The sequence below is a fragment of the Chiloscyllium punctatum genome, chromosome 6 (genome assembly GCF_047496795.1).
Source record: "Chiloscyllium punctatum isolate Juve2018m chromosome 6, sChiPun1.3, whole genome shotgun sequence".
Classification (NCBI taxonomy): domain Eukaryota; kingdom Metazoa; phylum Chordata; class Chondrichthyes; order Orectolobiformes; family Hemiscylliidae; genus Chiloscyllium; species Chiloscyllium punctatum.
Genome location: NC_092744.1, coordinates 62,040,904 through 62,068,351, shown reverse-complemented (window position 1 = coordinate 62,068,351; position 27,448 = coordinate 62,040,904). Strand labels below are relative to the sequence as shown.

Here is a 27,448-nt window from a genome sequence, read left to right as displayed (position 1 = left end):
TTCTCTTGTCCATTTTCTTTTAGTCAATTCAAATTGCCTTATGAAGGATTTGGTCACAGTAGAGTGAATCCCAATTCAGTGCATATAGTTAACGGAGTGCAGCCAAATTAGTGCTTAGTCAACTTAGTGCAACACCAATTCAACAACTCCCAATGCTTAAGGCAATTTACACATAATCAATTCAGTGCAATAAGTTACAAGATATAAATTAATCACTTTTCATCCTGGACCATAAATCTGTAAATAAGCAAAAACATTAAAATAAATCTCTGGATGCAACTGGCTGCAAGCAACACTGCCAGCACTCAACGCCAATATAACGCAATTAACAAACACAGAATCAGCTGCGCTACATTAACCACAAGCTGAAACAAAACTCCCTGAACTGGATGTACCCCTTATGAAGGGCTACTGAATGAATATAGTCCATTGCAGCCTCAGGTTCATCCTATTCCCTGCCCTGAATACCTCACTTCAAAGACAAGCCGCATTCATTAATTGCCCTTTGAATTAATATCAAAGGGTCACAATGCGAGTGCCAAAAGAGAAAGAAGCTTTAATGAAGCATAGAGCTGCCATTCATTTGCAGATAAGCATGTTTTTATGCTTGGATGGTCACCATGCTGAAGGCCTCATGAAGGGGGAGGCAGTAAGAGTTGAAGAAGCTTTGCTCTAATGGTAATTTGTACTGTAAACAAACAAGGGAAAACCAACATAAATATACTACGAGGAAATAGTGCTATTCAGTTCAAGTCACAATAGCACAACAACTTTCTGTCACTATGAGGTGCAGAAGAACAATGGAATAGCTTAAGTTAGGAGTTTTTTAAAGTATTGTACCTTGTTTTAATTAATATCTTATCTTAAGAAATGTGATTGTACAGTATCATCTTTATTGTCTTGGCAATTCAGCACAACCCAGAAGCGTTACCATTTCTAACTTAATTAAATGTTACTGATTCTACCAATAAAGTGACAAAGGTTGCATTTTAAATTACTATTTCCTTCTTACAACTTCATATGTACTTAGATTTTTTCCTCTCATACTTGCTACCTGCTTTTTATTTCCAACTCTATCCATCCTTTACTCAGTTATTTGTTTTCCCTAGTATGAAAACTGTAATCATAAAATAATTTAACATCTCTTGAAAATGTTAATTTCAATGACTCAATTTATTTTTCATTTCCTCTGTCACAAATATATTGTATACAGAAACTTTGAACAGTATGTTCGGTCAAATACCTGTGGGTTTAATGCAAGCAGTTTTTATAACATCATACAACTGCAGCCTCACATCCTGTGATCTGATAAGCTAAAGTTGTAAAGATGCTACATTGTTTGTACTGATCTGCTGATTGGTTAAGTATTTAGCTTCTTTTTTGAAAAGACAGTTGGTTAGTATTGCACAAAGTTTTATTGAGTTTTTAATTTGTCAATGGCATGTTGTATGAAAAACAGGAATTGCTGAAATATTGATAGCAAGTTATTCACTTTATTTACACAAAGTCCTTCTCAGTTTCTTTGATAAAAGCAGTTAAATCTTTTTACTCTTTCATGTTTTGTCAGAACTTGATTCCTTTTGTCCTCTGGCTATTTGCCTAGCTGCGGACAATGATGCAGGAAGAATAGAAGCAGATTGTTGGAATGGTCTTCAGTGAAACTAATTATGACATGTTGACTGCACTCACCATGACATATTTCAGAGATCCAAGCTTATTCAATTACCCTTTCCAGATTTCCCTTTGAGAAATATTTTATCCTTTTGAGTGTTTGTATTTCTGAAGTGCATTTATGTTCAATCTGCAAGCACAATCCCCTGATCTGTGAGGGACCGTATTGTTACCGTTATTATACCCATTTCCAAATTAAGTAAACACCAATGGGATATTGAAGACATAATTTTGTTTGAAAGGCTTAGTGCTGAAGTAAAAGATTTTTTTTCTCCTTGTATTTTTATAGCAACTGTGATATTTTGTAGTTCTCTCCTTATGATGTGGTGCAAATCAAGGGCCATGATACTAAGGGTTGATTTTTTTTGAAAGCTCACTTCATGTTGGAATAAAACACATTACGTTTCATGTTGCTAATCACAACAAGCATTGACAGTTAGGTGAACACTGGACTTGTAACGCCTGACGATCATAGTGTGGGTTTTGCAGATGCCAACTAACAGCAGCTGCTCAGCGAGAGTACATTAGAATAGGGGCAAATGAAAGAAAGCAAAAACATCTTAGTCATAGAAGTTCTGAAAAGATGAGTACTTACGAACTTGGGAAACTAATTGAGACACTTAATGATTTGCACATAAATCTTAATGTTGCTTGGAAATTCCATGTCATCTTGCAATGCTGAATACTTTTTATTCACACTCATATTCACTCCTCCCTCAAGTCCCATGCACCATCACCACCATCCAATTCAGACAATGGAGTTGGTCTTTTCCCAGGTCTCTTGCAGGACTGTTCTTTTGCCGCCTAGTAAGAAGTATGTAAAATTGGTCCAGGTTAACTAACCCTCTGAAAATGTTCACTGCACAATGAGGCAGTGCTTCACATCCTCTCATTACCTCTTGCCCTTCCCCCGCACCCAGCATCCAAATGTCATGGAAAGCCTCCAGTGAGGCTCCAACAGTCATCCACTACTTGAGAGTTGTAGTTTGTTTGTTTAGGATATTTCTAAATTTGTACCAGCATTTCATAATTGCTGCCACCTTTCAGCAAATGAAAATGCAGACCGTGTCACAGAAAAGCAGAAGTATTATGCTTCAGAAATTGGCAACTGAAAAGACTCTCAGTTTCTAAAATACAGGACTGCAGCTAACAAGAAAAAAAAACACATCACAGTGATATTTTACCTGTGATAGAAAGAGTGTCCCATCAGAATGTGTTGTCATATTACTCTTCTTGGGTTTCTTTCATTTAAAACTATTTATTTTATCAAGAACAGGTTTGTGATTTTTTGAGGGTAAAAATTCTGAATTACTTATCTGAATAAATGTAGGGATATGGTGACATGGAATCAGAATGTATACATTCAAGGGATGCAGAGTGACAAAGATACACTTCACCACAGCAGGAATACTGGTGAGACCTTGGGAGCAGGATAGGCTGGGGCTGGTGGTGCTGGCAGGAGTTTTGGAGCAGGTGCTGATAAACTTGAAAGCAAAGAAGGAGGGTTGATGGCCATTGCCCTTCGGATCCACATGGCAAAACAACACCGCTAACCTCCTTCCCATTCCCTTCAACACCTGCAGGCAGCCTTCAACAGACACCATCAACCTTGCTTTGTCCAACATATGGTGCAGAAGTAATGCCTGCGGCAGAAATGCAGAAAAGAAGAAATCCTGGAAGGTTTGATTCAACCATGATCTGTTCTCCAGTGCCCATCCAATGAGTTCTCGACCACAAATTGGCTAAGGATGAGACATCAGCTGCCTGCCATTTCTTTGTTTCCCCAGTCTTCTTGGTCAAATTTCCTCTGACCTTGCCTTAGCCTTCTACTTGCTTCTTGTTTTTAGTTTCATTTTCAAATAAGACCACTCAGTCTTTCAAACCTGCTCTACCATTCAATAAGATCAGCCTGATCAGATTTTAACCTCAACTCTACATCCCTGCACAGTATTGATAATCTTTCATCCCCTTGGTAATCAAAAATCTATCTCTCTTGCCATAAAAATAATTCAAGATTCTGCATCCATTGCCTTTAGTGGATGGGATTTCTAAAGACTGACAACCCTGCTGACTACTATTCTGCAAGGTTTTCATCTTCTGCATTTCACAAACCTGAGGGCACCTAAACTCAGATCCCTACTTGTAGCTAATTCTATTTGCTCGATACTCCTGTGCTCACTAACCTCTGTTGATTCCCAATTGAGCGACACCTCTATTCAATGATGTTTACATCATTGTTTTCAAGTCCCTCCATTGCCTTGTCCTTCCCTATCTGTACTCTTCTCCAGTCACAAACACTTTCCAAAATTTCTGTGCTCTTCAATTCTGGATTCACCCTTATTTTAATTGCTTCCAGGATTTGGAAATAAATCTAGAGCTGGTTAAGCCTTAACCTGTGCAGTTCCCTCCCTTTCTACCTCTCTATCTCTCTTTCCTTCTTTAAAACATTCCTTAAGCCCATTTCTTTGACCAAACATTACCTTAGGTAGCTCAGTGTCAAATTTTGAACAACGATTGAATTTTCAGATCATGGAAAATAAGACTGAGGAGCAGAGGTTGGGCAATTAGTCCATAGAATCTGCTCTATCATTCAATGAGATCATAGCTCATTTAAGAATTCTCAACTCCATTTTTTTTGCCTTGTCCCCATAATCCTTGAAGCCTTTATTGATTCAAAATCTGTCTATCTCAGCACTGAATATACTTTACGATCCAACTTCCACAGCCCTCTGCAGTAAAGAATTCCCCAGATTCATGACCCTCAAAGAAAAATATTCTCCACATTTCTGAATTAAATGAGTGGCCACTTACTCTGCGTTTATGCCCTCTGTTCCTAGACTCGCCTACAAAGAAAAATAGCCTTTCACATATATCCATGGCAAGCCCCTGGAGAATCTTATATATTTCAATAAAACCTCCTCTCATTTTTTAAAACTGAAACAGGTACAAGCCCAAACTTCTCAACTTCTCTTCATCAGAGAATTCCTCTATACTCAGCATCAACCTAGTGATCCTTCTCTGGACTGCAACAAATGTTGTTATATATTTCCTTAGATAAGGGGAGCAAAAAGTGTTCACAGTATTCCAACTGTGGTCTGATTAGTGCCTTCTATAATTTTAACAAGTCCTCCTTATTTTTATACTCCATTCCCTTCAAATTAGAGGTCAACATTCCATTTGTTCTCCTTGTTGCCCACTGAACTTAGATGCTAGTTCTTGTGATTCATGTCTCTCTGCTGTAGCTTTCTGCAGTCTTTCCCCATTTAAATAATATTCAGCTCTTCTACTCTTCCTGCCAAAATGCACAGTCTTGCGTGTTCCCTCATTATCATTCATCTGTCAGGTTTTTAACCTGTCCATACAGATTTGTGGACTCCTTGTGTCATCCTCCATACTTGCATTCCCACCTATTTTTGTTTTGACTGCAAACTTGGCTGAAGTATATTCGCCTCCATCATTTTTAATCCACTGCAAAGTATTATATCAATACTCATTATTATTGTTGTGACAATGATGGCAACCAGAGATGGAACAAAATCTCCACAGGAAACCTGACGCAAAGTCAATCTGAGGCATACATCCTTCGAATGATTAAATGTGAAAAGGCCAGAAAAAAGACACTTGCTCATCTTCTCAGCACATTGCACTTACGGGAGTTGGGGAGGAATTTAGCGACAGAATGTTTAAGAAGTTCTTTAATGGCAGAAGAAACATTGACCTTAAAATCATGCTTTGCAAACATTATGAAATCTATTTATTGCAATTGTATAACATTCCTCTGACTCCTTCTTTTAAAAGAAGCTTGTAAATTTTAGACAAATTAATCTGAATTCAAGTATCAGGGAGGAGAAAGGTTAACCATTTGAAAATCATCAGGGAGACTTTTTTTTTGCAAAACTGCATGCCACTATTGTATTTTGATGTTAAGGCCTTACATTATTCTGGTAAAAGCAGTTTCATACTATTTAACTTAGTACGTTATAACTGCCCAAACAAGTATTTCAATCCTGATTTTTCCATGGATTATCAACTTTAAAATTGCTCATAAAATATAATTCTTAAATATAAATGGTAATACAAAAATATTACCATTTAACCAGGACTGGTGATCTCATTCATTGGGAATGACTAATCCTTTTTATTTTTCTGAATTCTGGCTGGGCATAGCTTAATTTCTAGGCAAAGGGTTAACCTATAATGGTCTACATTAAGCAGAAACACCATGCACTTGATATTTATAAGAAGCACCTGTGCCCTACAACAAAACTTTAGCTCATTGTGCAATAACACATGGTGCAAACTGTTACTTCACCTCAAGTGCCACTGTCTTCAGTAGTTATTTAATTAGAATCTAAAACCATCCTCTAGTGCAATCATTTCCAAAATATGGAATAAGTCACTATGAAATAGACAATTATTGCAAAGCTAATTAAAGTATATGAGCCACTGAAAACCAAATTGAAAATGCAAGGACCTGCTTTCAAAATTTTGCTCTGTAAACACAATTTAAACTGACTTCTATAGATGTTTTCAAAATTGCACACTGTTCTGGTGGACTAATTAGCCCTGCTATGTAAATTGTAAGTTTATATTTGCTGCAGTCAGATGCTAAAGTGTTGCGTGTAGCTGTAATCTATCATAGAAAATGGAACAAAAGTTATGCTTTTAACTTTTGATAAATAAGCTAAAGTAGAATCCAGCAGCAAACCTACACCCATCCAAATTCATAGCACAACAAATTATTTCTATGTTACTCCTTCAGATGCTAGATTCACTACTTATCAAAACATATACCGTAATATATATGAAATATTCTAGCAATTAAAACTTTTGTTTCGCCACATCACTACTGAACATTGATTAGTGTACTACTTTTATATTTTAACTTTGTAAAATGCTTTGTGATATGTTATTGATTCATACTTAAAATTGGTTGTTCTGATACTCTGTTGCATGGTATTTTTTCATATCTACTGAATATAAAACATAAGGAAATGGTTATCAAAATATAACAGATTTTATGCATTTTGTCATGGATATTCTGCTGTCTTCCTGAACTAAATCTACATTAACGTCAAATCTCAGCAAGCAACCTATAACCCTGCACGATGAATCAAAGAAAACATAACCATAGAAAACAAGAACCTGAAGTGAATGACAGCTCCTTTACAAGAATAACAACAAATCTCAAGTATTAGTAAAGTCTCAATACTGAAGTCATTAAATATATCTGCTTTTCCACTCAATTCATGAAAATTAAGAAATGCAACTATTTTTCTCAAAAAATGATGATCAATAGCCATTGAAGGCTTTGAAAATCACACAAAGGAACTAAATTACTTCCAGAAGTTATGTTGGGCAATTATACACTTGTAATAATTGTTTTTTTTAATGAATATAGTGGAAAAACAATTGTAACTATAAGTTTTACATTAACAAAACTATGACAAACAGTACAGTAGGGCTACATGCTTTTGGAAACTAGACATGCATTCCAAAATTAGAAAGGTGAAAGTTTTGATGGTTGTGGCAGTAAGTTTTACTTATCACAAAAAAAATCTCTCAAGTTCCATGAGAAAATAATCAAACCCATACATAAAAAATTGAACCACAGTGTTATTTCATGTGAAATCTAAAGCAAAGTTGCTTACATGTCATAGAGCATAATTGGCAGATTTTTCCAGACACTTTTGCAATGGGCCATTTTGAATTGAGAGAACAATTGGTAGTGAATATTACCAAGAAGGAGTAATAGTCAAAAAGTCCAGAAGAAGTCATTTGTTGTGGTGTGAAGTTATTCAAACTAGAACACAACAACCTACCTTTACGTTAAACTGGTGATTTATCCCAATCATTCGCCTAACTTGTTATTAGTGTATAGTGTACTTAAGTACATTGATCTTTCATTCCCTTTACCCTTTTACCATATCATTTTACAAGGGGAATCATGAGAATAATTAAAGCTGAAAAGGCTTCTTGCTCCTTTATAATTATTTTCTGGATTTTCTCTTGGTTCAAAGACAGTTCAGGAATGGTTTAAATGCATGGTCGTGAAAGCCTTCTTAGTAATTTCCCAAATCTGGTGTTGATTTAAGGTAGAAGGTTTAGAAAAAGCGAAGAAAGAGAAAGTGCCCCACAGATGGTATTTATGCAAAACAATTTAGATCACGATGAATTTGTTGAGAACAAGTTTGAATCAGAGATTTACTTTAAAATATAAACAAAGCATTTCAATAATGAAGTTAAATGAAACAAAATCATAGGAAACTATAAATTGTACTATTTTTGAAGTTACTATTCAAATACAGTTATGATCACAGTAAGAAATTAATGAAATACTTCATGCAATGTATTTATTTCTATTTTGCTATTTTCACTCAACTATTTCACTGTTCAATTAAGTTAATTATTAAATTGAGAAGACTTATGTTAATAATGTTTTCCATTTAAAATATCTTACATTAGCCACAATAAAGATTCCTTCTCAGTAATCAAGTAAGCCAAAAAGAGAGCTTTGATCCCTGTTGTTAAAAGACGATGACAATAGAAGTTGTGCAAGAAGGGGCAGAGCTGCTGGCCCCTCGTCATACAACAATAGCAACAACAAACAAGTACTTGATCAATATTTGGCCAGGGCAACTGAAAAGTTTCCTTTCAGATTTTAATTCCAGGTTGTAAAACAGCTCTAAGGCAAAGAGGGACATAAAACTCCAATGAATTCAGTTGTGAAGCACCTTTCATGCCTCCTTAGCTGTAAATATCTGCATGGACTAGTTGCATGACCACAGCCATCATCAGCATATTCTGCTCTGCAGGAAGTCACTGAGAGCATAACCAGTGACCATACTTCTGCATTTTATTGCACATTGTCCCTATTCATGCAAATTTCATAAATATAGTGTGGTTTGACAAAAAGAATTAACATTTTTCAATGAGTCACTTTATCAAAACCATACCATATTCTATGAGTACTGCAAATGAAAGCAACAAGGCTTTCCATCATGGTACATTGTTAATTGGATTTATGTTCAAGAGTTGTTCTTTCAGATAAAATCTTACCTCTTGTTGTCATTCATTTACTCAAATTCAACTGAAGTGAACTTGTGGTTGGTAAAGTGAATATAATTACGCTAAATCAAGTTTAAATCAATGAATAAACTTTTGCATTTAATATCTTAATGAGATTCAATGCATTTATTCAATATTTATGATAAGAATCAAGGTATATTGTAGATCAGAGAAATATTGATATTTTTAGTTCAAGGTTCCTTTCTAATCAAACACAGAAAATGCTGGAGAAACCCAGGATATTTGGAGGCATCTGTGGAAAGAGAAATATAATTAAAGTCACAAATCTTATATGATGCTTCTTCAGATTCTGAAGCAAAGTCACATCAGATTCAAACTTTAACTCTGTTTGTATCTCTGCAGATTCTGCCAGACCTGCTGAGTTTCTCCAGCATTCAGATTTCAGATTTCCAGCATGTGCAATACTATAACTCTATCCTTTCCAATCAAAACTTGCTGTCTTAATGCTGTATCTTATTGAACAGGCATAGCATAAACTGTTATTCCTTCTAAGTAACTTAGTTTGCTACATTTCAGTGTGTAACTCATGGTCCTATACAAAAGTGGTCTTAGCATTGAGGTAGTATTGTATGTTCTTTGGAATCATCTCAATTTAGTTGGTTTTGATGATATTCATTGTTTTGCTAAAATATCTCAAGAAAATAATTACTACTGGCTTATTTATCAATGGTGCAACATTTAAAAGGTAGCAAAAGCTGACAATTAATTTATCTCTACCCTGTAAAATATTCTAAATCCTTCGGTCTCTACAACATGTCTGGCTGTAACTCTAAACAGTAAACCCATTAACATAATTTTCTTTTCAATACTATAATCCCTCAATAATTGTCATTTTGCATGTCCTTATGTCTCCACCTGAAAATAAAATATTTGATTTATTGCTTCTTGCAATTGGTCGATGCCTTTAATGATAAGTCTAGCTGCAGGTGTAATGTATCAATTTATATGCATATGCCATTCACTTCAGTAAGCCAAACATTGTAATATTTAAATGTTGCATGTAACATTCATGAAATTTAAAAGGAAAATTTTGTATCTTGCGTTGATTTAGGTGAAGAAAATCAAGATTTAACATAATGTGTTGCTTTGTTACAAGGTTTGTGTGTCATTATTAAAGATTTGTAATCTATTAAAACTGTTACTTTAAAGAAATTTACACAAATGGCACTGTTTCAAAATTTATTTTAAAGCACATGTATATAATACCTTTCCTTCTTTCAAAGTTTTTATTTCAACTGCAATAAATAGGTAAGGAAGTTGAATATACATTTTGTGCATTCAAAATATCTGATTTGAAACATGGTATTCTGAGCTACAGAAGCTGGTTTACAAAGCCTTGCCTACTAATGTTCTCTAGCAGTTTAAATACCCTCTGGCATCAGGATACTGATGCCATCACAATGTGGCATTACACTGTGGTGCCTCTTGAATTATAGTATCATGAAATCTACCTGTGGAGGGGTGAGATTTCACGCTGGTAATTAAGACAATTGCACTCCAGAACAGAATCGACATCAGGTCCTGTCCTACTTGATGTGGACAAGCAAAACAATTGCTGGAGGGTTTTCTTCCCCCCGACAATTTCAGAATATTTGATAAATTATCATTGTGCCAGAATCTTCACGAAAATGTTTCAGTTCCTTGTGTACATGAATGGACAGTCAAAACTCAAATTAAATCTACTTTCAAAATCTAGCGTGGAGAGGAATCCTTTCCAGCAGTCAAACTAGGGCCTGGAACAAATTGATGCACATTCACCCCTACTTAATATCTACCTCTCCTGAAAATGTGAATTTCTACATGAGTTTTGATCCCCAACTACAACTCACGCACGTGTCCTTTTGTCATTTATGCCGAGCTTTTTTTTAATCTATCTATTCTCTGGTGAAGGTGGGATTTGAGTCAGCACCTCGTGGACTAGAGATCGGGACAGTACTGCTGTACCACAAGACCGTTATGTGGGAGGGGAGACAATGAATGTTGGCAACTGTCTGGACCATTTCATTCAAGGCTAGCCTTATTGACTCTGCATTAAGTTCTGGTCTCCAAATTGGAGGAAAGACATTCTGGCTATTGAGGGAGTGCAGCGTAGGTTCACGAGGTCAATGGCGGGATTACCTTACACTGAAAGACTGAAGCAACTGGGCTTGTATACCCTTGAGTTTAGGAGACTGAGAGGGGATCTGATTGAGACATATAAGATACACTCTGGCAGCAGGAAACATGTTTCCGCTGATGGGTGAGTGCCGAACCAGAGGACACAGCTTAAAAATACAGGGTAGACCATTTAGGACAGAGATGAGGAGAAACTTCTTCACCCAGAGAGTGGTGGCTGTGTGGAATGCTCTGCCCCAGAGGGCAGTGGAGGCCCAGTCTCTGGATTCATTTAAGAAAGAGTTGGATAGAGCTCTCAAAGATAGTGGAATCAAGGGTTATGGAGATAAGGCAGGAAGAGGATACTGATTAGGAATGATTAGACATGATCATACTGAATGGCGGTACAGGCTCGAAGGGCTGAATGGCCTACTCCTGCACCTATCGCCTATTGTCTATTGCTTCTGATAAGCCACCAAGGTGGGGAACGCGAGCTCGCTATATAAAACCGGGCCGCTGAAACCTGTTCTTAAACACGTCACAAGCCCCCTTTTCTCCACTGAATCATCAATAAACCTTGTTTTATTCTTATTGGCTGGGCTGGATCTTCGTGATTTTCTCCTTCAATATTATAAATAATTTCAACGTCTTAGTTTGACAACAAGCAGCCCAATTTTCCTTTCTCCTATAGTTCCAATGATCCTGAAACTAGGTGGTGCACGGAGCAGTTATTGATTAAAATGAATCCTCATTTCTATTGAAAGCCTGCATTTATATAGCGTTTGCTTGTCGGGGGTGGGGGGAATAAGACAAACAGCCAACTTGCTCAGTACAAGGTGAGAAATGGCCATCTAGTTTTGAGGTTTGGTTGTGTACCCAAGAAACTAACAATCTCCCCGGGGATTCCGCCGACCGATTCCGATAATTTTTCTCCGAAATGACAAATGCAACTGGCTCATTGCGAAGCATCTCCGTGAAAGACAGCAACTGCAGCAATGAAGCGCTGCCCCGGCACTGCAACCGAGTTACGCAGCCAGAACGGAATCAACTCTTCCGCTGTTCCCTCCCTGACTTTGCAACAATCTCCCAGAGTAAGGTCTTAAGGGGGAAAGTGTATATCACCAGTGCCATTATCGTGACTGCTTTAAACAGTCAACGTTTCTGTCAAAAAGAAGTTTAATGTCCATGCACTTGTGGTTTTGCAGCACGTTTTTTTTTCGTAAAAATGCCATCAGGATGCTGGGGACATTTAGGGAAGAGAATTAAATGAGAAGGTGTTGGGGTTGTTTATATATATTTTATCTTACCACGACAGAAATGGTTCGTTTGATTAATGCTGTGATTTTTGTGATTAACTGATCAGCAGCCAGATGTGATTGACCGGAAGGAAAACTGCCCCCAGGTGTCGTTTGTCGTCGATGAAATCGACTTTACTTTCAAAAAATAGACCCCGTTTGTTTGGAAGAAGTTGCGGATGAAAATTAGAATTGTGTACAGTGGAGAACAGGGTCAGCGCAGGACTTCAGTTAGTAAAGCCCAAATGCATATGGGATCCTCCGATTATTAATAAGCCGGTTTGCAACTCTGGTCAGCTTGTGTTTCACGAATTGTCCGATATGAGTCATTAAAGTGCTGCACGTTATATCTTGTGTTAGGAGAAGCGATAGTCACAAACGCCTGTCTCCACATCGGTCCAAATCACCGATTATCGCTCCTCAAAACACGTAACTCGCCACACTTAGCTTGTCTCGTCATCTAGAATATACTCTTACAAGAAAATGCCTTATCTGCACGCTATCACACTTTCGATCTAATTGCCCTCTCCCATGCGCCTCTCGCAACCAGCCAGAGTCAATGAACACAACTGTAATTGTAAACTTTACATCTAAATATTAAGATAGGGCGCGGGAGTCGCGTGTCTGCAGGACACAGTTCTGAGCTGTCAGGAATTCCATTACTGCACGAAGCGAAAAGGCTTCGGCGCGTTCAAAACTTCCCACATTCCGCAAAACTTATTTCATCTGGTCCCCTCTCACAGCTTTGCTTGTTAGCTGAACCGAACCGCCGTCCCAGCCAGAGAGAGAAAGAGGGGACAGAAATTTCACGAATTTGTGCCCCGGGCGAATTGGGGGCGGGTCGGGAAAAGATGAAAGTGAGAAGAAATAAAAGGCTCGATTTAATCAGCTTGAAAGGGCTTCGGTCCGGGTTTCTGATTGAATTTTGGACCTGCGCATGATTGCGGATAAATCGAGCCTGACCACGCCTGGAGCTCCTCGCAAACACTGCGTCCCATTCAAACCAAGCTGCCGCGCAGCCTCGGACACTTCAATCACTCAATATAACAGAAACATTTATAGCGCCCCATCTATAATTTTCCAAAAATAAAACTACCACTTCCAGCAAGAATGTCTTGTTCGTAAATACTTCTTAAATGGTCACTCTCTTTTAAGAAATAAAAACTTCAAAAGATACAATTTTATAGATTTCACAACGCAGCTAAATCTTGGCTTTGGACACTTTGCAACATTCACCCAACTCTCGTAGATATGGGCAAGTCTTTACAACGTTGATGTGTAAATGCCTTTTTAATGAAATATCTTTCGTCCCGATCTTTTGAGTGATGTGTCAGCCACTTTACGTCGGTACAAGACATTGTGTTTATGTTCCTCCTCGAACTATTTCGAAGTTGTGACCATTAATTGGCGCGGCCCATAAGTGAGTGTCCCAAACGGCACTCCACACGGTGCAATGTTCGCGAGGCGGTGGCGAGAGACGGAACCCTCCAGAAGGTGGACAACGTGTTTAGGTTAGGGTTAATTACAGCATAAACTGTTTGCTGAAATGATTAGAGTGGAAGGGTGACATTCTCCCTCCACCACCACCCCACCCCCGTTTTCTCCCCCTTTAAACTAATGACACTGTGATGAAGAGACTACCTTAGAATAAAAACACTGCTCTTTTACACATCCCCGATCCGCAATGCGCCGCTCACATAAAATATAGCCGTTTGTAAAGGTTGAGTTCTCGCCTATTTGCTGCAGGAAATCGCCGCCTTTCTGAGCACTGCCACCACCACCTCCCCCCCACCCCCCCCCCCCGCCTTCCAACCTAACGCCAGCCCCTAAATCAAAGCCTTCGCTCAATCGAATGATGCCAATTGTATTTTTTTGAATGACAGTCGGCATCTTACGCCGTCTAAAAGATGGCAAAAGAAACATTTTGTAGGTGAAAATGGCTAGTTTATCCACGGTGAAGAGAGAGTCCATAAAACTGTAAGGACTGGCTGCTACTGGCGATCACTGAATAATTCATCCCTCATTGCAAGCCCATAATGTCTTTTCTCAGCCTTTTGTTTGGACGGTTTCTGTTCTTTTTTTTTCCTTGAATTACAAAAAGGTTTCCTTCTTTTGTGGCGACCAAGCTGTCACTGGCATAGGCTTTGTCCCGCCAAGCCTAAAGTGTAACTTTCAATGGACTCAGGGTTCTTTGTTTTCCAAGTTCATCTCCAAGTGTGGATTGTGTATTCAAGGACCTCTTTGTATAGCTGGAAAAGTTGTACAAATGTTTGACCAGCTCATTTGGTCGTTTTTGTCTACTCAAGATCCTATTTGCAGCGAAATTCGGGCAGGTCTATGGACTCCAGCAACAAGAGACACTTTGTGTCAAAGCTTGTGCGCAAGCTTTCGTTAAAAGGGACTTAAATTTATACACTCTTTCCAAGAGTTTTCCAGCCTTTTTTTTTAAACAGATTCGATGTTTTGATTAACAAAACATGTCTTTGCGAAAAGGTACTTTGTTAGCGGGGAAAAGAAGATAATCAAATCACAACAATGCCCAACAAGTTAAAACGAGACGCTGGGATACTTTTTTCTTGGTGTTAGATCCAGAAAGGGGCTCACTCAATACACACCCGGACAATTCAACTGGCAAATATGGCATATTAATCAGATCAATAAACAGTGCGGACTACAAACTAGCTCTCACGCTTCATGAACCTGCTCACACGCTGCTTCACTTCCAGTTCCGTACCAGGCTAAGCAGACTGCGCCATTCATTCGGAGCCACTTTCCTGACGACATCCAGGGGATACGCAGGGAATTATTATTATATTTTTAAAAACTAAGGGACAGTTTGCTTTCTTAAATAGTGGTTAATGCCTGATATTTGATACTCTAAGTTTGTTACAAATATATAACTGGAGGATTTGTGAAGTATGTTGGATTCTGTTTGATGTTAGCAACTTAGGCTTGCACTGTTGCTTAGGCAAAAGGCCCACAGTCAAATCTGCGAAATGTCATTGACTTTCAAGTGTTAGACATCTTTTGACAACCCTTCAACTACAATTAAAGTTGAAACCGTTAAAAGGAATGTTGGACTTTAAAGGCAGCTAAAACACATGTATATCGCCGACGTATATTCGTTAACCTTAGAGAACTGAGCCATCTTTTCGTTTTTATTAGATACAGTCACGTTTTATATCCACAGATGTCCCTTTTTATTGCTTGTGGCATCATATTAAACACAGCCCGGAGTTCCCCAGAGATGTGGTGAAGAATTTGACAGAACAGTTAGTTCGCAAACGGTTAACCCCCTAACTTCCCACAAAACAAAATTCTGAGTTTAGTTGGCAGTGTCCCTTGTTTCGTAAAGTACCTCTGGTACTTCTCAATGAGATCGATGTCGAAAGATAAACAGAAGGTTGGTGGACTCAACAGATCACCATGAAATTCAATCTATGGAAACGACCCAAACGCTGTGAATTTCCAATTTCAATTGCATGTTAGCTGAATAGAATATTTCAGGTAATTTTTAATGGATTGATAGATTTACGTAATTACATCAGAAGGTTTCTTCCTTTCGGGCGACTGTTTATAACAGATGCATTTAAAGCATAATTCATCTTTAGAGTGCGATTTACTATCGGAAACCCTTTTGTCACAATTTATAATTTTATGTTTTCCTAACATTACAACATTAAAGACACCATTCGATTCCAGTTGTACTGGATCAACTTGACTTGATAAGGTTTAGTCAAAACGGAATCAATTAATTTGACCCAGATCTGATCTGCTCAAAACTCTTACTGCAAGGGAGCGATGACAGTAACCCAATTCGTGGATGGCAAATCAGTGAGGACCTGACGCACTTCTTGTAACCTTCTGGAATCATGCAGTAACATAAAACCGACATGATTGTCCACTTCAAATAATAGAAGCTAGGACAGGTTCATTTACATTTTGATAAAGGTTCTGTGATGTTTGTATCTATGTTCATTATCGGTGCGGGACTTTAAAAGCTGGTAATCGAATTCAAAATCGGACGGAAGTTTTAAAACCGCGGATTTCACAAAATGTTATGATAGCTGAAGTTTAAAGAGTTGTTTCAAAAGTTAATTATTAGACTTTTGAAGTTGATACTGAAATCATTTTCCATTCTTCAGAATTACATATGGTCGTTATTAATATCGTTATTTAACAGAGTCTATCTACAGGCTGGTCACACAAAGTAAACATACGATACCTGCGGTCTGATACTGAAAATATCTTCGAATTTAACAAGAAATCGGTAACAATAAAACACGCACTGGCGAACTGCTAACATTCTCGGTCCCGTTTACTCACTGTAAATAGTTCTACTGCTTTCAAATAATCACTGAAAACTGACCGTACAGAAATGAACCCATCTCTCCTGACAACATTCCCGAACTGTAAATGAAATTACAGTCAGATGATAAAGGTTACAAATGGTCTCTTTATCTTGGCGCACAAGTGAAGCGGCAAACTCTCAACAGGTTGCAGTGCTGATAAGGCTTGTCCAGGCTGTGTATCCAACTTTGATATCGCCGCCCTTTGCTAAACTTGTTAAATTGTTTTAACACCTTGGCGTAAACTTTATCACTCGAAACCAGCTCAATAAAACTCACAAGACAGAACGAAAGCAGTACTTCCGTCCATTTTCTCTGATTTCGGAAAATACCAGAACAACAAAACAAAGCTAAGGGCATCAAGGCATTTACTATAGAAGGCAACTGTGCTCGTGGTCATTCTGTCGCATCCGTCTCGGGGGCAGCGTGATTGCTACTACCCCAGTCAGGGGTGTATGAACTTTCATCCATGTATTTCGCATTAGTTAAAGCCTTTCCCTTTTGGTGCAATGTTAAACTAAAAGATACTAACACTCTCCCCTCCCCCGCCCCCCACCCACCCAGCAAAACATGTGAAGCAATAATCGTCCTGGGATTCCCTCATGCATCTCCATAAAAATAAAACTGATAATAAATATTTAATTAATTAATACTTGTGAATTGCTAAAGTGCACCAGTAATTAGACGTATTCCACCTCTTACCCTTGCTTGCCAGAATGCCGTCTATACTGTGTTTGGTCTTTTTATCGCTGTCTTCATATTCCTTCCTTTCACAGTCTTCCTCTTCCTCCTCTTTCTTTCCGAATCTACTCCTCAGAATGCGGCTTATTGAACTCACTTGTTTGGAAGAAATTTTTGTTTTTGTTAAAAGCCATCAAATTTATTCTCAATTTAAAAGGGTGACGCAATATTACATTTATATAGTTAAACGTCAGATAATTTAGGATTCAGTCATTGGTTTAGAATTTCGAATTGAACTGTTCTATTTTATAATTTTCGACAATATTATTCTTAAAAGGATGAACTTAAGATAGAAAGATTTCTTAACATTTCAGCGTCAACTTCTATGGTACATTCAGTTTCTTGCCATGATTTTTTTTCTCTCTCTGCATATGTAGACTATAATTCCAGTCTGCAAAATGGCAACTTATCACAACTGTATAGCATTGCTCTCTGGTAATCCTGACAAATAATAACATTTCACTTGAAATGAATTCGTAAAGTATTTCTTTTAAATTGGAGGCATTAGAAGTCCGGAACCTATTTGAAGCAATTCGTTAAGACCATGAGCAATTTAAGCTTTCTTTATTGGCCTGCGCAGCTGGACACATTTTACATGTTTTACGGTCAGTTCCAGACTTAGATGAAGCCAGAAGAGTTATTTCTCTATGTTAGTTAAATTCGTATTAGATTCCTTCTACCCGCTCCCCCCCCCCCCCCATCGGAAAAAAATCACAAATATTATACCAACCTGAGGGAATGGTGTTCCGATCACACATGCCGTCTTTCAATAACTTATCCCGGATTTCCCAACTAAACATTCCAGGATTCTCTTTCTTGTACTCCTCGATCTTTTTTTCCACGTCTGGTATTGCCATTTGCTTTATGAATTATGTTTTTTTGCAAAGAAAGAAATAAAACGTGATTTACAATTGGGTTTCATGAGCAGTTGGGAAAGATGGCCTGGTTCTTGTATGGGATTATAGGGATATGCAAATGTGAAATCAGCAGCAATGTACTGTATTTTCAAGTTCCAATAATCCCCGACAAAAAGTTACTGCTCTAATAATTTCTCATTCAAGCCCTAGAAAAAATTATGTTGCACGCAACATGATTTAAAACAAAGCTAAAATCACAATAAACTTTTGAGCGTTCACATCAGTTGCTTTTATTGGACGCAGTTCCCCTCTCTCAGGCATTTGGTTGCTGATCTAGAGCTATTTATTTAACATAGTTGGCTTGCAATGAACGAAAAGGCAAAAAGGACAAACAAAATTAGGCACAAACGCTTTACTGATTGTTAACAACTGTAGGTCAGCACTTGAACTTTGCAGGCGCGTTATTGAAAATGCGGTTAGCTGTTGTACAAGTTCTGTGTTTAATGGGCTATATTATGATAATCGTTGGTCATTACAACCTGCGTGCTTAATTGTCTGTGACAAAACCATCCATATTATGAATTAAACTACGAATCAAGTAATAACGTGTGTGCTTTTTTTGGCATTATAAACAAGCACTGAACAGTCTGACCATCCCACTGGACTGTGAACAAGCATGGTTTACCCTATAAGGAAAATGCTGAAAGACATTTAAATTATTCGAGTTCCCTTAATTTCATGTGATCTAATATAACATTTTCATTCAAAGGGTTAAGTGAAATTTTAATTTAATGGACATTCACAACGAAGATATTAAACGACTTGCACGTTTCTATTATATATCAAGCGAGAATGAAAAAAAGACTGGATGTTCTGATATGTAATAAATCCAGGCTAAGTACATTACAGTAATGAACCTTGACTTGAGAGTTAGTCTTTTTTGTGTATCCAGTAATTAAAAAGAAAACATCCTTGCAATCCCACCGCCTTAGTTATGGCATTTTCATTGCTACACGTGCTTTCCGTTTGTTTTAAAGAGGTTTTGTGTTTTTTGGTCCCTCAGATTGCCTAATGTGTTTCCAGTTTCAGATGATCAAATGTTATTGCATCTTTCAACAAACCACGTTGAATAAATGGGTTTTAACGATGTGGGCCTTAAGTACAGGTCTGTCAAATCATTTTTTTGCAGGAACGTCCAGCTATATTGAAACAGCGACATTTGGATTAATACATCTCATGTTATTTGCACCGCCTTGATAATGACAGTCGCTCACGAATGGTACACTTACACACATTAGCAGTGCTATCGTTTAGGGCGCGCTCTGCAAAATGCGGGATTTGATTTTCAGTTCTAAAGATGATACACCACTCCTCAGGTGGTTTCAGTGGGTCTCGCTTGTCTGTGTTTAAAGCGCCTTCAAAACGTTGGCAGAGACAGCAGCGCCATTCGGACACACCTTTGTAGGTGAACCAACACAGCGCTTTTCACACCAACTGGAATTCCAATACTTCATCAAGCATTTGATCAAATAACTGAAGAGTTTAGAACTGACTTACCCTGGGTTTGCTCCCAGTGGCCCCCGGCCTGATGGAGCCCGTCTCCTGGTATCTGCAGAGGATTTTAGAGACACAACCGTGGGAGACCCTCAACTGCCGGGAGATGACACACGGTCTGATGCCGTGATGGGCCATTTCTACTATCTTGTGCCTGATGTGATTTGGCAGAGGCCGGCCATTTATAAAAACTCCTCCGAGCTGGTTCACTCTCCCTTGACCTAAAGGCGTTGACACTATTTGCAGTGAAAACGGCAGCATTAATAGATGCGTTGAAATGTTACCGAACACACACAGAGAAGTGGAGAGGAAATCAAAATACATCACAACGTTGTTAAGAGCACACCAGTCGACAGATGGATTTATAAACCTTACTCGAGACATGCTAGAACAAGGTAGATTCTTGGTGTAGAATTTGTCCCTGTTCCTGGATGTCACTTTGCAATAATCTTTAACATTAAATGGCATCATATGATTTTGAGCGGACGCTCTTCAACCTCTATCAGGGCAATAGTTAAAATATATATTTAACTACCTCCCCCATCCCACACACCCCTTTTATGAAGGAACCGAAAATCTCAACACTTTTGCAAAAATCTGGTTTGAAGATTCACTAATCGGGCGCAGTCCGTGTTTACAATGAACTGTCTAGCCCAGGAATTGGACCCAGCGCTTCGTACATGTGATCAAGTTTTAAAAAGAAAACTTTAAAGATACTTGAAACGACGAAGGAGTTTTGTTTCCGATTGATTTCAGATCGCCTCCGTTAACTTTAAGGTGCACCTATTGCGTGATTGCGCTAACGGAGAGTTCAAATCGCAGTCGGATTCTACTCACGGGATACATTGAACATGATCATCGGAGAACGTCCTTTATCGAGTACTGAGAAACTTTAGAAAGGGTTTCTCCCGGAAAAAGGCCAAGACAATTACAGCTACATCTACAACAATCTTGAGAGGGCAATGCCTCATATCGCCCTTTGCAGAGTTAAGGTTCTGCGGTTGCGCGATTCACGGCGTCTTTAGAACTGGACTAAGAAAGCCCAGAATGTGCTCAGTCAGTTAAAGCATGTGCGGCTCACCTTCCAATGGGAACCCGCTGCTGCGAGGGTAATTCTGTCCTGGGGCTGGCCGCATCATCCTTGGGACGGGTCCAGCCAACGTGCTCATTTTTAAAGGCGTTCAACTCCCAGATTTTTCTGTGGGTTTGCCGACCGGGGCGGGGGTGCGAGGGAAAGGGTAGGGGGATGTGTGTGTGTGTGTGAGTGGGGGGGGGGGGCGGAGGGGATGGGAGGAAGAGGAGGGGGAAATCAAAATCTATTTTTTAAAAAGAAAATGTGTGACCACTTCTAGGTAAATCCACGTAGGCCAGCCGACTTCAGGCAAGTTGTACAGTTGTTTCTGAGCAGATGTGATACCCCAAACACTCCGACGGAAGTGAGGGAAGGGGAGGAAGGGGGGGGGGGGGAGGTGGGTGTTGAAGAAAGTTGGCTGAGTTTTTTCTCCTGAAGTTTCGGAAGTCGGTGCTGATGGTTGGTTTTTGTTGCTCTGCGTATGTGTGACAGGTTCTACTGTGCTCCAAGGGTTAGGAGTTGGAGTCACAGCCAGGAGTCGCTGGGACGGTGACCTGGAGAATTTATCAGTTCTTCCACCCCTGGCTCCATCGAGTCCCCTGCTTTCTGATTGGCGAATAGGCGAGAGTCTTCTCTGTGGAGACGTGTGTTTTCATTGGCCAATCCCCGCAATCTTCCTTCCCCATCACTGGAAAAATATGGTTTTTAAATACAAAAGTGAACGTGCGCCTGCCGCAGTTAGAGCAATCTGTCCTGTTGCCTTTCTAACACACGACAGCTTTCATTCATTATCGGCCACAGATCTACAAATGCGTCCTTTAACTGTTCTGTATGAAATAAAGTAGGATGCCTTCAGGGCTAAACTCTGCGTTCGGAGTCAAATGAAGAACGCCTCTGAAGGCAGCACATCATTCCTAGATATCCTAAGTGATTATTAGTAATGCAATTCACCAACAATTATTTGCTTACAGGTCTCTTAAAACCAAGCTGGACTTTGGCAGGATCAAGTTGCTGTATGGGGGCGCGTTGTGGGACAGTCCCACTGCAGGATGAGGGCTGCAAAACAAAAGGCTCTCAGGTAAAAGGCAGGACACTGTGATGATCACAGACTAATCAAGCCTTCACATATTCTGGGGTTTATATATGTACTATTAAGAAGCAAAAAAAAGAGAAAGAAGTGCTCTGGCTGAGAGCAGAAGCGCCACAGCAGGATATGACGCCAGGACTGTTGTAAAGCCCGTCTGTCCTCAGAGAAGGTACTATTGTCTGAGTCCTCTATTTATCACTTGGTAACTGCCGGTAAACTCATCCTTTACACTCTGATCTTCAAGCACAGCCATCCAAGTGGGCTTTATTTGGAAGTGGCTATTCAAAAAAACCCTGTCAGTCTGGCGCGGAACTTTATCCAAAGCCTTAATCAATCAAACGATGAGATAGTTAAGACTAGGCTTTGTTTGGCAGGCGGTTACAACAACCTCCTTTTGCCAAAAAGTCATCGCTTTCATTTAGTGATTCTTAATCTCAACAATTGTTCTCTTATACCAGGACACAATGATTATCAAGTGACGTAACATAAAAGATTTAAAAGAGTCACTGGCTATTATATTAATTCTCCCTTTTTACGTTGTTAAAAAAAGCACTTGAAGCAGCATCATCCTGTTTAGTGATCACCCTGGCCAGGACCAGAGTTAACCCGCAGTGCAGATAAAGAATGGTCCCTGCAGTTGGGAGATTGAATCAGAAACCTATTACTGTAACCACATTTTACTAAGAAAATGTTCTCAATTCTTCATTTCATGGCAAGCAATTAGATTTTTTTTCTCTTAAATTAGCTGTTTTTGACTCCGTAAGTGGATTACATGAATGTGCACGCTGCCTATCCTTAACTTTACAAAAGTACATCGGAGGCAAAATCAGAGGTTTGATTGTACACGGTCAGGGTGTGGATCTTTATCTGCATGAGTTCGCAAAATATTCAAGAATGGAAAGTTGTATCCATAAATCATACGACGGTTTTTGCATATAATAAACGCGTTAAGTTTAGGGGCTGAAATCAATGATATAGAAAACGTTTAGGAATTTAAGCAAAAACGAATGCCAGAAATATCATTAATGTGAACAGGAAAATATGAATTATAAAACTGACAGCGGAATAAATCTCAATAATTAAGGAGACCTTCCAGGCCAGGTACCCTTTAACTGGTGCTGGAACTGGCGTAAATACGAACCTTGCGAGTTATACCAATCAAGCAAATGGGGTCTTTAAGTAGAACTTGAAATAACATTATGTTTTTCGTTCCATTCAGGATACTTTGTCGCAAATATGTGACGATTAGTTAAAACTGAAATATTTTAAAACAAAGTCAGTCTCAAATGTGAATTGCCGGAATTTTAGGAGTTGTACTTGAAGTTAAGCAAATCTTCGATGTTCAGTGCATTTCGCGATATTTGATTGTTATATGGATGTTTTGGGTTTGGAAGGGGGAACAGTTCATGAATAAGATGCTTTTGCCTCTTCCAATAGAGGGTTACAAATAAATCGAATATCTAGTTTAGCTATCCATCCGTTCTAATGTAGGATTATAATTTTAATTTAAAAATAAAACGTTGGAACTGTTATAGTTCATTTATCTTAACCCTTGGAAATATTAGCAATTTGTCCCTTTAGTCGCATTTTACAAACGCCTTTGCCTTGTTTTCGTTTAACATAGCAATTGTCTCAGTTACCCATTAACGATTAATTTCGAGCATAATTATAATTATTCGCTGTCATCCAATTATGATCCAAACTATTGTTATGCAAAATGCACGATGATCTTTTAAAACTCTATTAAGTTTAGATTGTAAGAAATTATTACAATTACTCAGAATTCTAACCCTCGAAACTATTATGAAACCATTCATGCGTCATTGCTATGAATAATCAGAATAATTTATTAATTACCAATTAATACATGATACAGTATGAGTATTTTAAATTCATATTTATGTAATATATTTGTGCAATAATAGCAATAAAGGAATAATCACTTGAAAACTAATATAGACAAACAGCAATTTTATGGAATTCAAGAAATCAATTTGAGACAAAATTCACAAATAGCATTTTTTTTAAAAACTCCATCAAAATAATAGATAATAAATATTAACAGACTTAGCATATTGAATCTTTTGGAACTCAAGATTAACTTTTTTATTATGGAATTTTATTTATAAACGAAAAGAAAATGATTACCACTATTGATAGCAAATGATAACATATTAACAGTTCAATCAATATGTTTTAATGATGCTGTCACCAGAACCTTAAGACAGCATTTCTTTTAAAGTTCCTAGGCTATTTTTGACACTGTATATTTCCATCCCAACAGATTCCTAATGTGTTCCCCCACTCAGCATGGTAGAAAAATAAAGACAGCAAACTTTACCATATTGTTGTGATTGTATATTTCTATCTGAGAGTGAATTGGGGATTATGGACAATGTTTATATTCAACAAGGTAAGGGGTTTCGGTGTCACAAAATGAAACTTGATCTATCTCGAAAAATCCAATGACAGCAACACACTACCCGAGAGTATATAGAGTGCAGCCAAATGCAGAATAAAACTCCCTCTACTCTGCTTTGAGAATATACCTTAATTCCAAACTCAGATAGTGTTCGTTATTCTACCGGGAAGGCACTATATCAGTTTCCCACTGCAATCATTTTTGGGGCTCCCTTGTTGAGTTTGTCAATTAAAATTAAACTAGGGATAGTTTTCTGTCAATAAATCAATGCTCTTTTGCAACTGGATTAAGGATACTACCAACCAGGAGGCAGAAAATATATTTATTCCAACAGTGTGCGTTGAAAGAAACTCCATTTGGGAAAGGCTAGTCTTTATGTGCTGTTGTATCCAGTTTTACTAAAATGAATTTCTAATGCAAATTAACAATGCAATTGTGTGTAGATCCAATTTAGTTTCGGGAATTGGCTCTGCAAATTTCAAAACCAAATGGATGAAAGCTTTTGTAGCAAGGTAAACTAAGAATAAAATAATGTATGAAACAAGGAAGTCTCATTTGATTCATGTCCATTGTTTCTATAGACCATATACAATTCTTTCTTTCAAGATTTTCATCCCATTCATTTTACCTTCAAGGGTTTACTCAGCTAATTTGATTCCCTCTCTTCAAGTACCCCCTTCTGATAAGAAAATCAAGTGAGCCCCTAGGTATTATCGTCAAGTAAACATTGTAGCAATGAATTATGAACATCAGTTTCTGACAAAGAAAGGTGTGTCTATAGTTTGATTATATTATAATTGCAATACGCCAGACTACGAATCTCAAATCAGGGTCTAGGCCAACTCCAGTTTTTGGTAATGTGTGAATCTCTGGTGGAGATACCATGAAGTGCTAGGGAGGTTCTCCCTGCATAATGGAGTACAATGTGACATCAAGTCATTCAGCAGCAATTATCAGCATTGGCTTCAAGAAAGCAGACAACTGTTGGATTCAATAAGAATCCATATCATCTAACTAGCTGGATGGTTCATCCAAGTATTAAAAATATTGTCTTTATTGTATATTGCTAATAAAAAATATATTGAATACTTGGATACTATTTATGTGGATACAAAACATTTTGTGGTTTGCAACAAGTATCATAAAATATTACTAATTGTATCAGTGGTTAGTTTATCAATTTGATTTCACGTTTAAACATACATGTACATGTTGCTGTCCAATCTAATTATATTTCTAACACAATAAGAAAACATTTCCCATTACCATGTCAACATTTAAAGTAAAATAAGTAACTGGATAGCCAGCAGAACATGTGAGAAATAGCAAATACAGCACCATGATATTCAATGTGAAAACAGAAAGGAATATGCAGCATTTAGAAAGGGTGCAGGACTGGTCGAGAAATGAGATAAAATGAGTATTGTCCAAATTCACTGAACAGGTAAATTAGCAAATGCAACAACTGATGAGCAGTGGAGAATCTTCAAATATGAAGTGATAAGAATACAACATGGTTATATGATAAAAACAGAAAGCCATATTGTAGGATATTAAGGTAAAGAAGAAAATTACAAGTTCAAACTATTATAAAAAGCCAGATGATAAAACTAAGGTTCACATTGCCAAATTATGAAAACTATAAAGGGCTCTTTGATTATAGAAAAAGGAAATTAAAAAGATTCTTATAAATATAATGGGAGTAAAGGAACATTGGAAAAGAATATAGGGCTGCTGAGAAATAAATGGACAAATGTACTTGTAGTGGCTAGAAATATTGTATCAACATAATGAAAACTAACTGCGAGACAACTTTAGCAATAGTAAATAGAGACTATTGGTGTATTAGAGACTGAGGTGGAACATCATGAATGAGAAAGAATTCAGAACTGAGAATATCTCAAATGGTTAATTCACTGGGCTCTAATTACATAGAGCAGTAGAAGGGAGTTGAGATGGAATAGAAAAGTTCTGACCACTTTATAAAATTATCCATAGATATATAAATAGTGCAGATGTCCTGAAGGGTAGACCCCGGTTCAAGAAGGGAGAAAAAGATATGATGGGTAATTATAGAACAGTTGTTAACGTAATATGTGTAGGTAAGTGCTTAAAAGTTTTACTGTGATATCAATTTATATTTGCAGAACTATACGATAAACAAGGATAGCAACAGTGAGGTCATATTTGGCAAATTAATTTTGTTAATTGATATAGGAGATGCAGTAGGTTTTAGATACGTTTTTGAGAGAACTCAATAAAATGTCTCAAGGGAGTCTTATCAGAAAAATACTGGTGCATTGTATAAAAGATGAGCTACATGGATATAAATTTAGCCTATGGACACGAAACGTGTATTGCTTCTATTTAAAAAAACATGGAAGACATGCACCCTTAAGTTTCAGTGCTATGTCTATTTTCATCTTGGTACATTTAGATAATTTCGATTTATGCACAGGGAGCATGATTTCAAATTTAGCAATGCTATAAAAATAGAGATTTTTAAAACAACAGGAAGAACTGATAGAGGTTTCAAGAGGGAATAGACAGGTTAGCAGAATGAACTTAGAGGTGGCAAGTCAAATTTATTGTGAAGACATGTTCAATTATTTATTCTTGGAGGAACAAAAAGGAATGCAAGTAGGCTTCTGAAGGAGGAACACCAAAGGATGAACATGAATGAGCCAAAGACATAATGGACAAAAAGTCATGTATACTTTTAAAAGTAACAAAACAGTGCAAGAGTAAAGAAGTAATTTTTAAAAACCTGTACAAGGTTGTGGTTAGGGCACAGTTATCATTCTTTGTATAGTTTTGAGCATTTTACTATTGAAAGGAAATTAAAGCTCTGGAGACAGTGCAATATATACTGATCGGGGTGATACTGGGAATGAAAATACTGTGACTGCAAGAGCAGGTCAGAGGCTAGGAATTTTGTGGCAGATAACTCACTTCTTGACTCCCCAGTGTCTGTCTAACTTCTACAAGAGAAAAGTCAGGTGCAAAATACTCTCCCTTTGCCTGATTAAGTACAGCTCCAACAACAATCAAGAAGCTCAATATCATTCAAGGCAGGCCAGCCCACTTGATTGGCATCATATTCTCTACCTTCCAGAATCACTCACTTTACCACCAATGCACAGTCACAGCTGTGTGTATCTTCTACAAGATGCACTGTAAAAACTCACCAATTCTCCTTGGTCACCATCTTCCAAAC

At 37.9% G+C, this 27,448-nt stretch overlaps 1 protein-coding gene across 6 annotated transcripts in view; it reads right to left on the bottom strand.

The window, feature by feature from the left end:
• The window catches only part of pax3b (paired box 3b), an 89,367-nt gene extending 67,573 nt beyond the window's left edge, over positions 1 to 21,794 (bottom strand). For 2 of the 6 annotated variants that reach the window (XM_072572786.1, XM_072572790.1), the window contains exons 1-4: positions 20,732 to 21,788; positions 19,654 to 19,886; positions 17,970 to 18,099; positions 17,201 to 17,335 (exon numbers count right to left, since the gene is read on the bottom strand). In XM_072572786.1, coding sequence (XP_072428887.1) covers positions 17,201 to 17,335; positions 17,970 to 18,099; positions 19,654 to 19,886; positions 20,732 to 20,819 — 586 coding nt within the window. In that variant the 5' untranslated portion in view covers positions 20,820 to 21,788. Of the gene's footprint in view, positions 1 to 17,200; positions 17,336 to 17,969; positions 18,100 to 19,653; positions 19,887 to 20,487; positions 20,690 to 20,731 lie in introns of those variants that run through there. The other 4 variants (XR_011960923.1, XM_072572788.1, XM_072572789.1 and 1 more) reach the window with 4 other exon arrangements.
• Between the last annotated feature and the right edge of the window lie 5,654 nt (positions 21,795 to 27,448).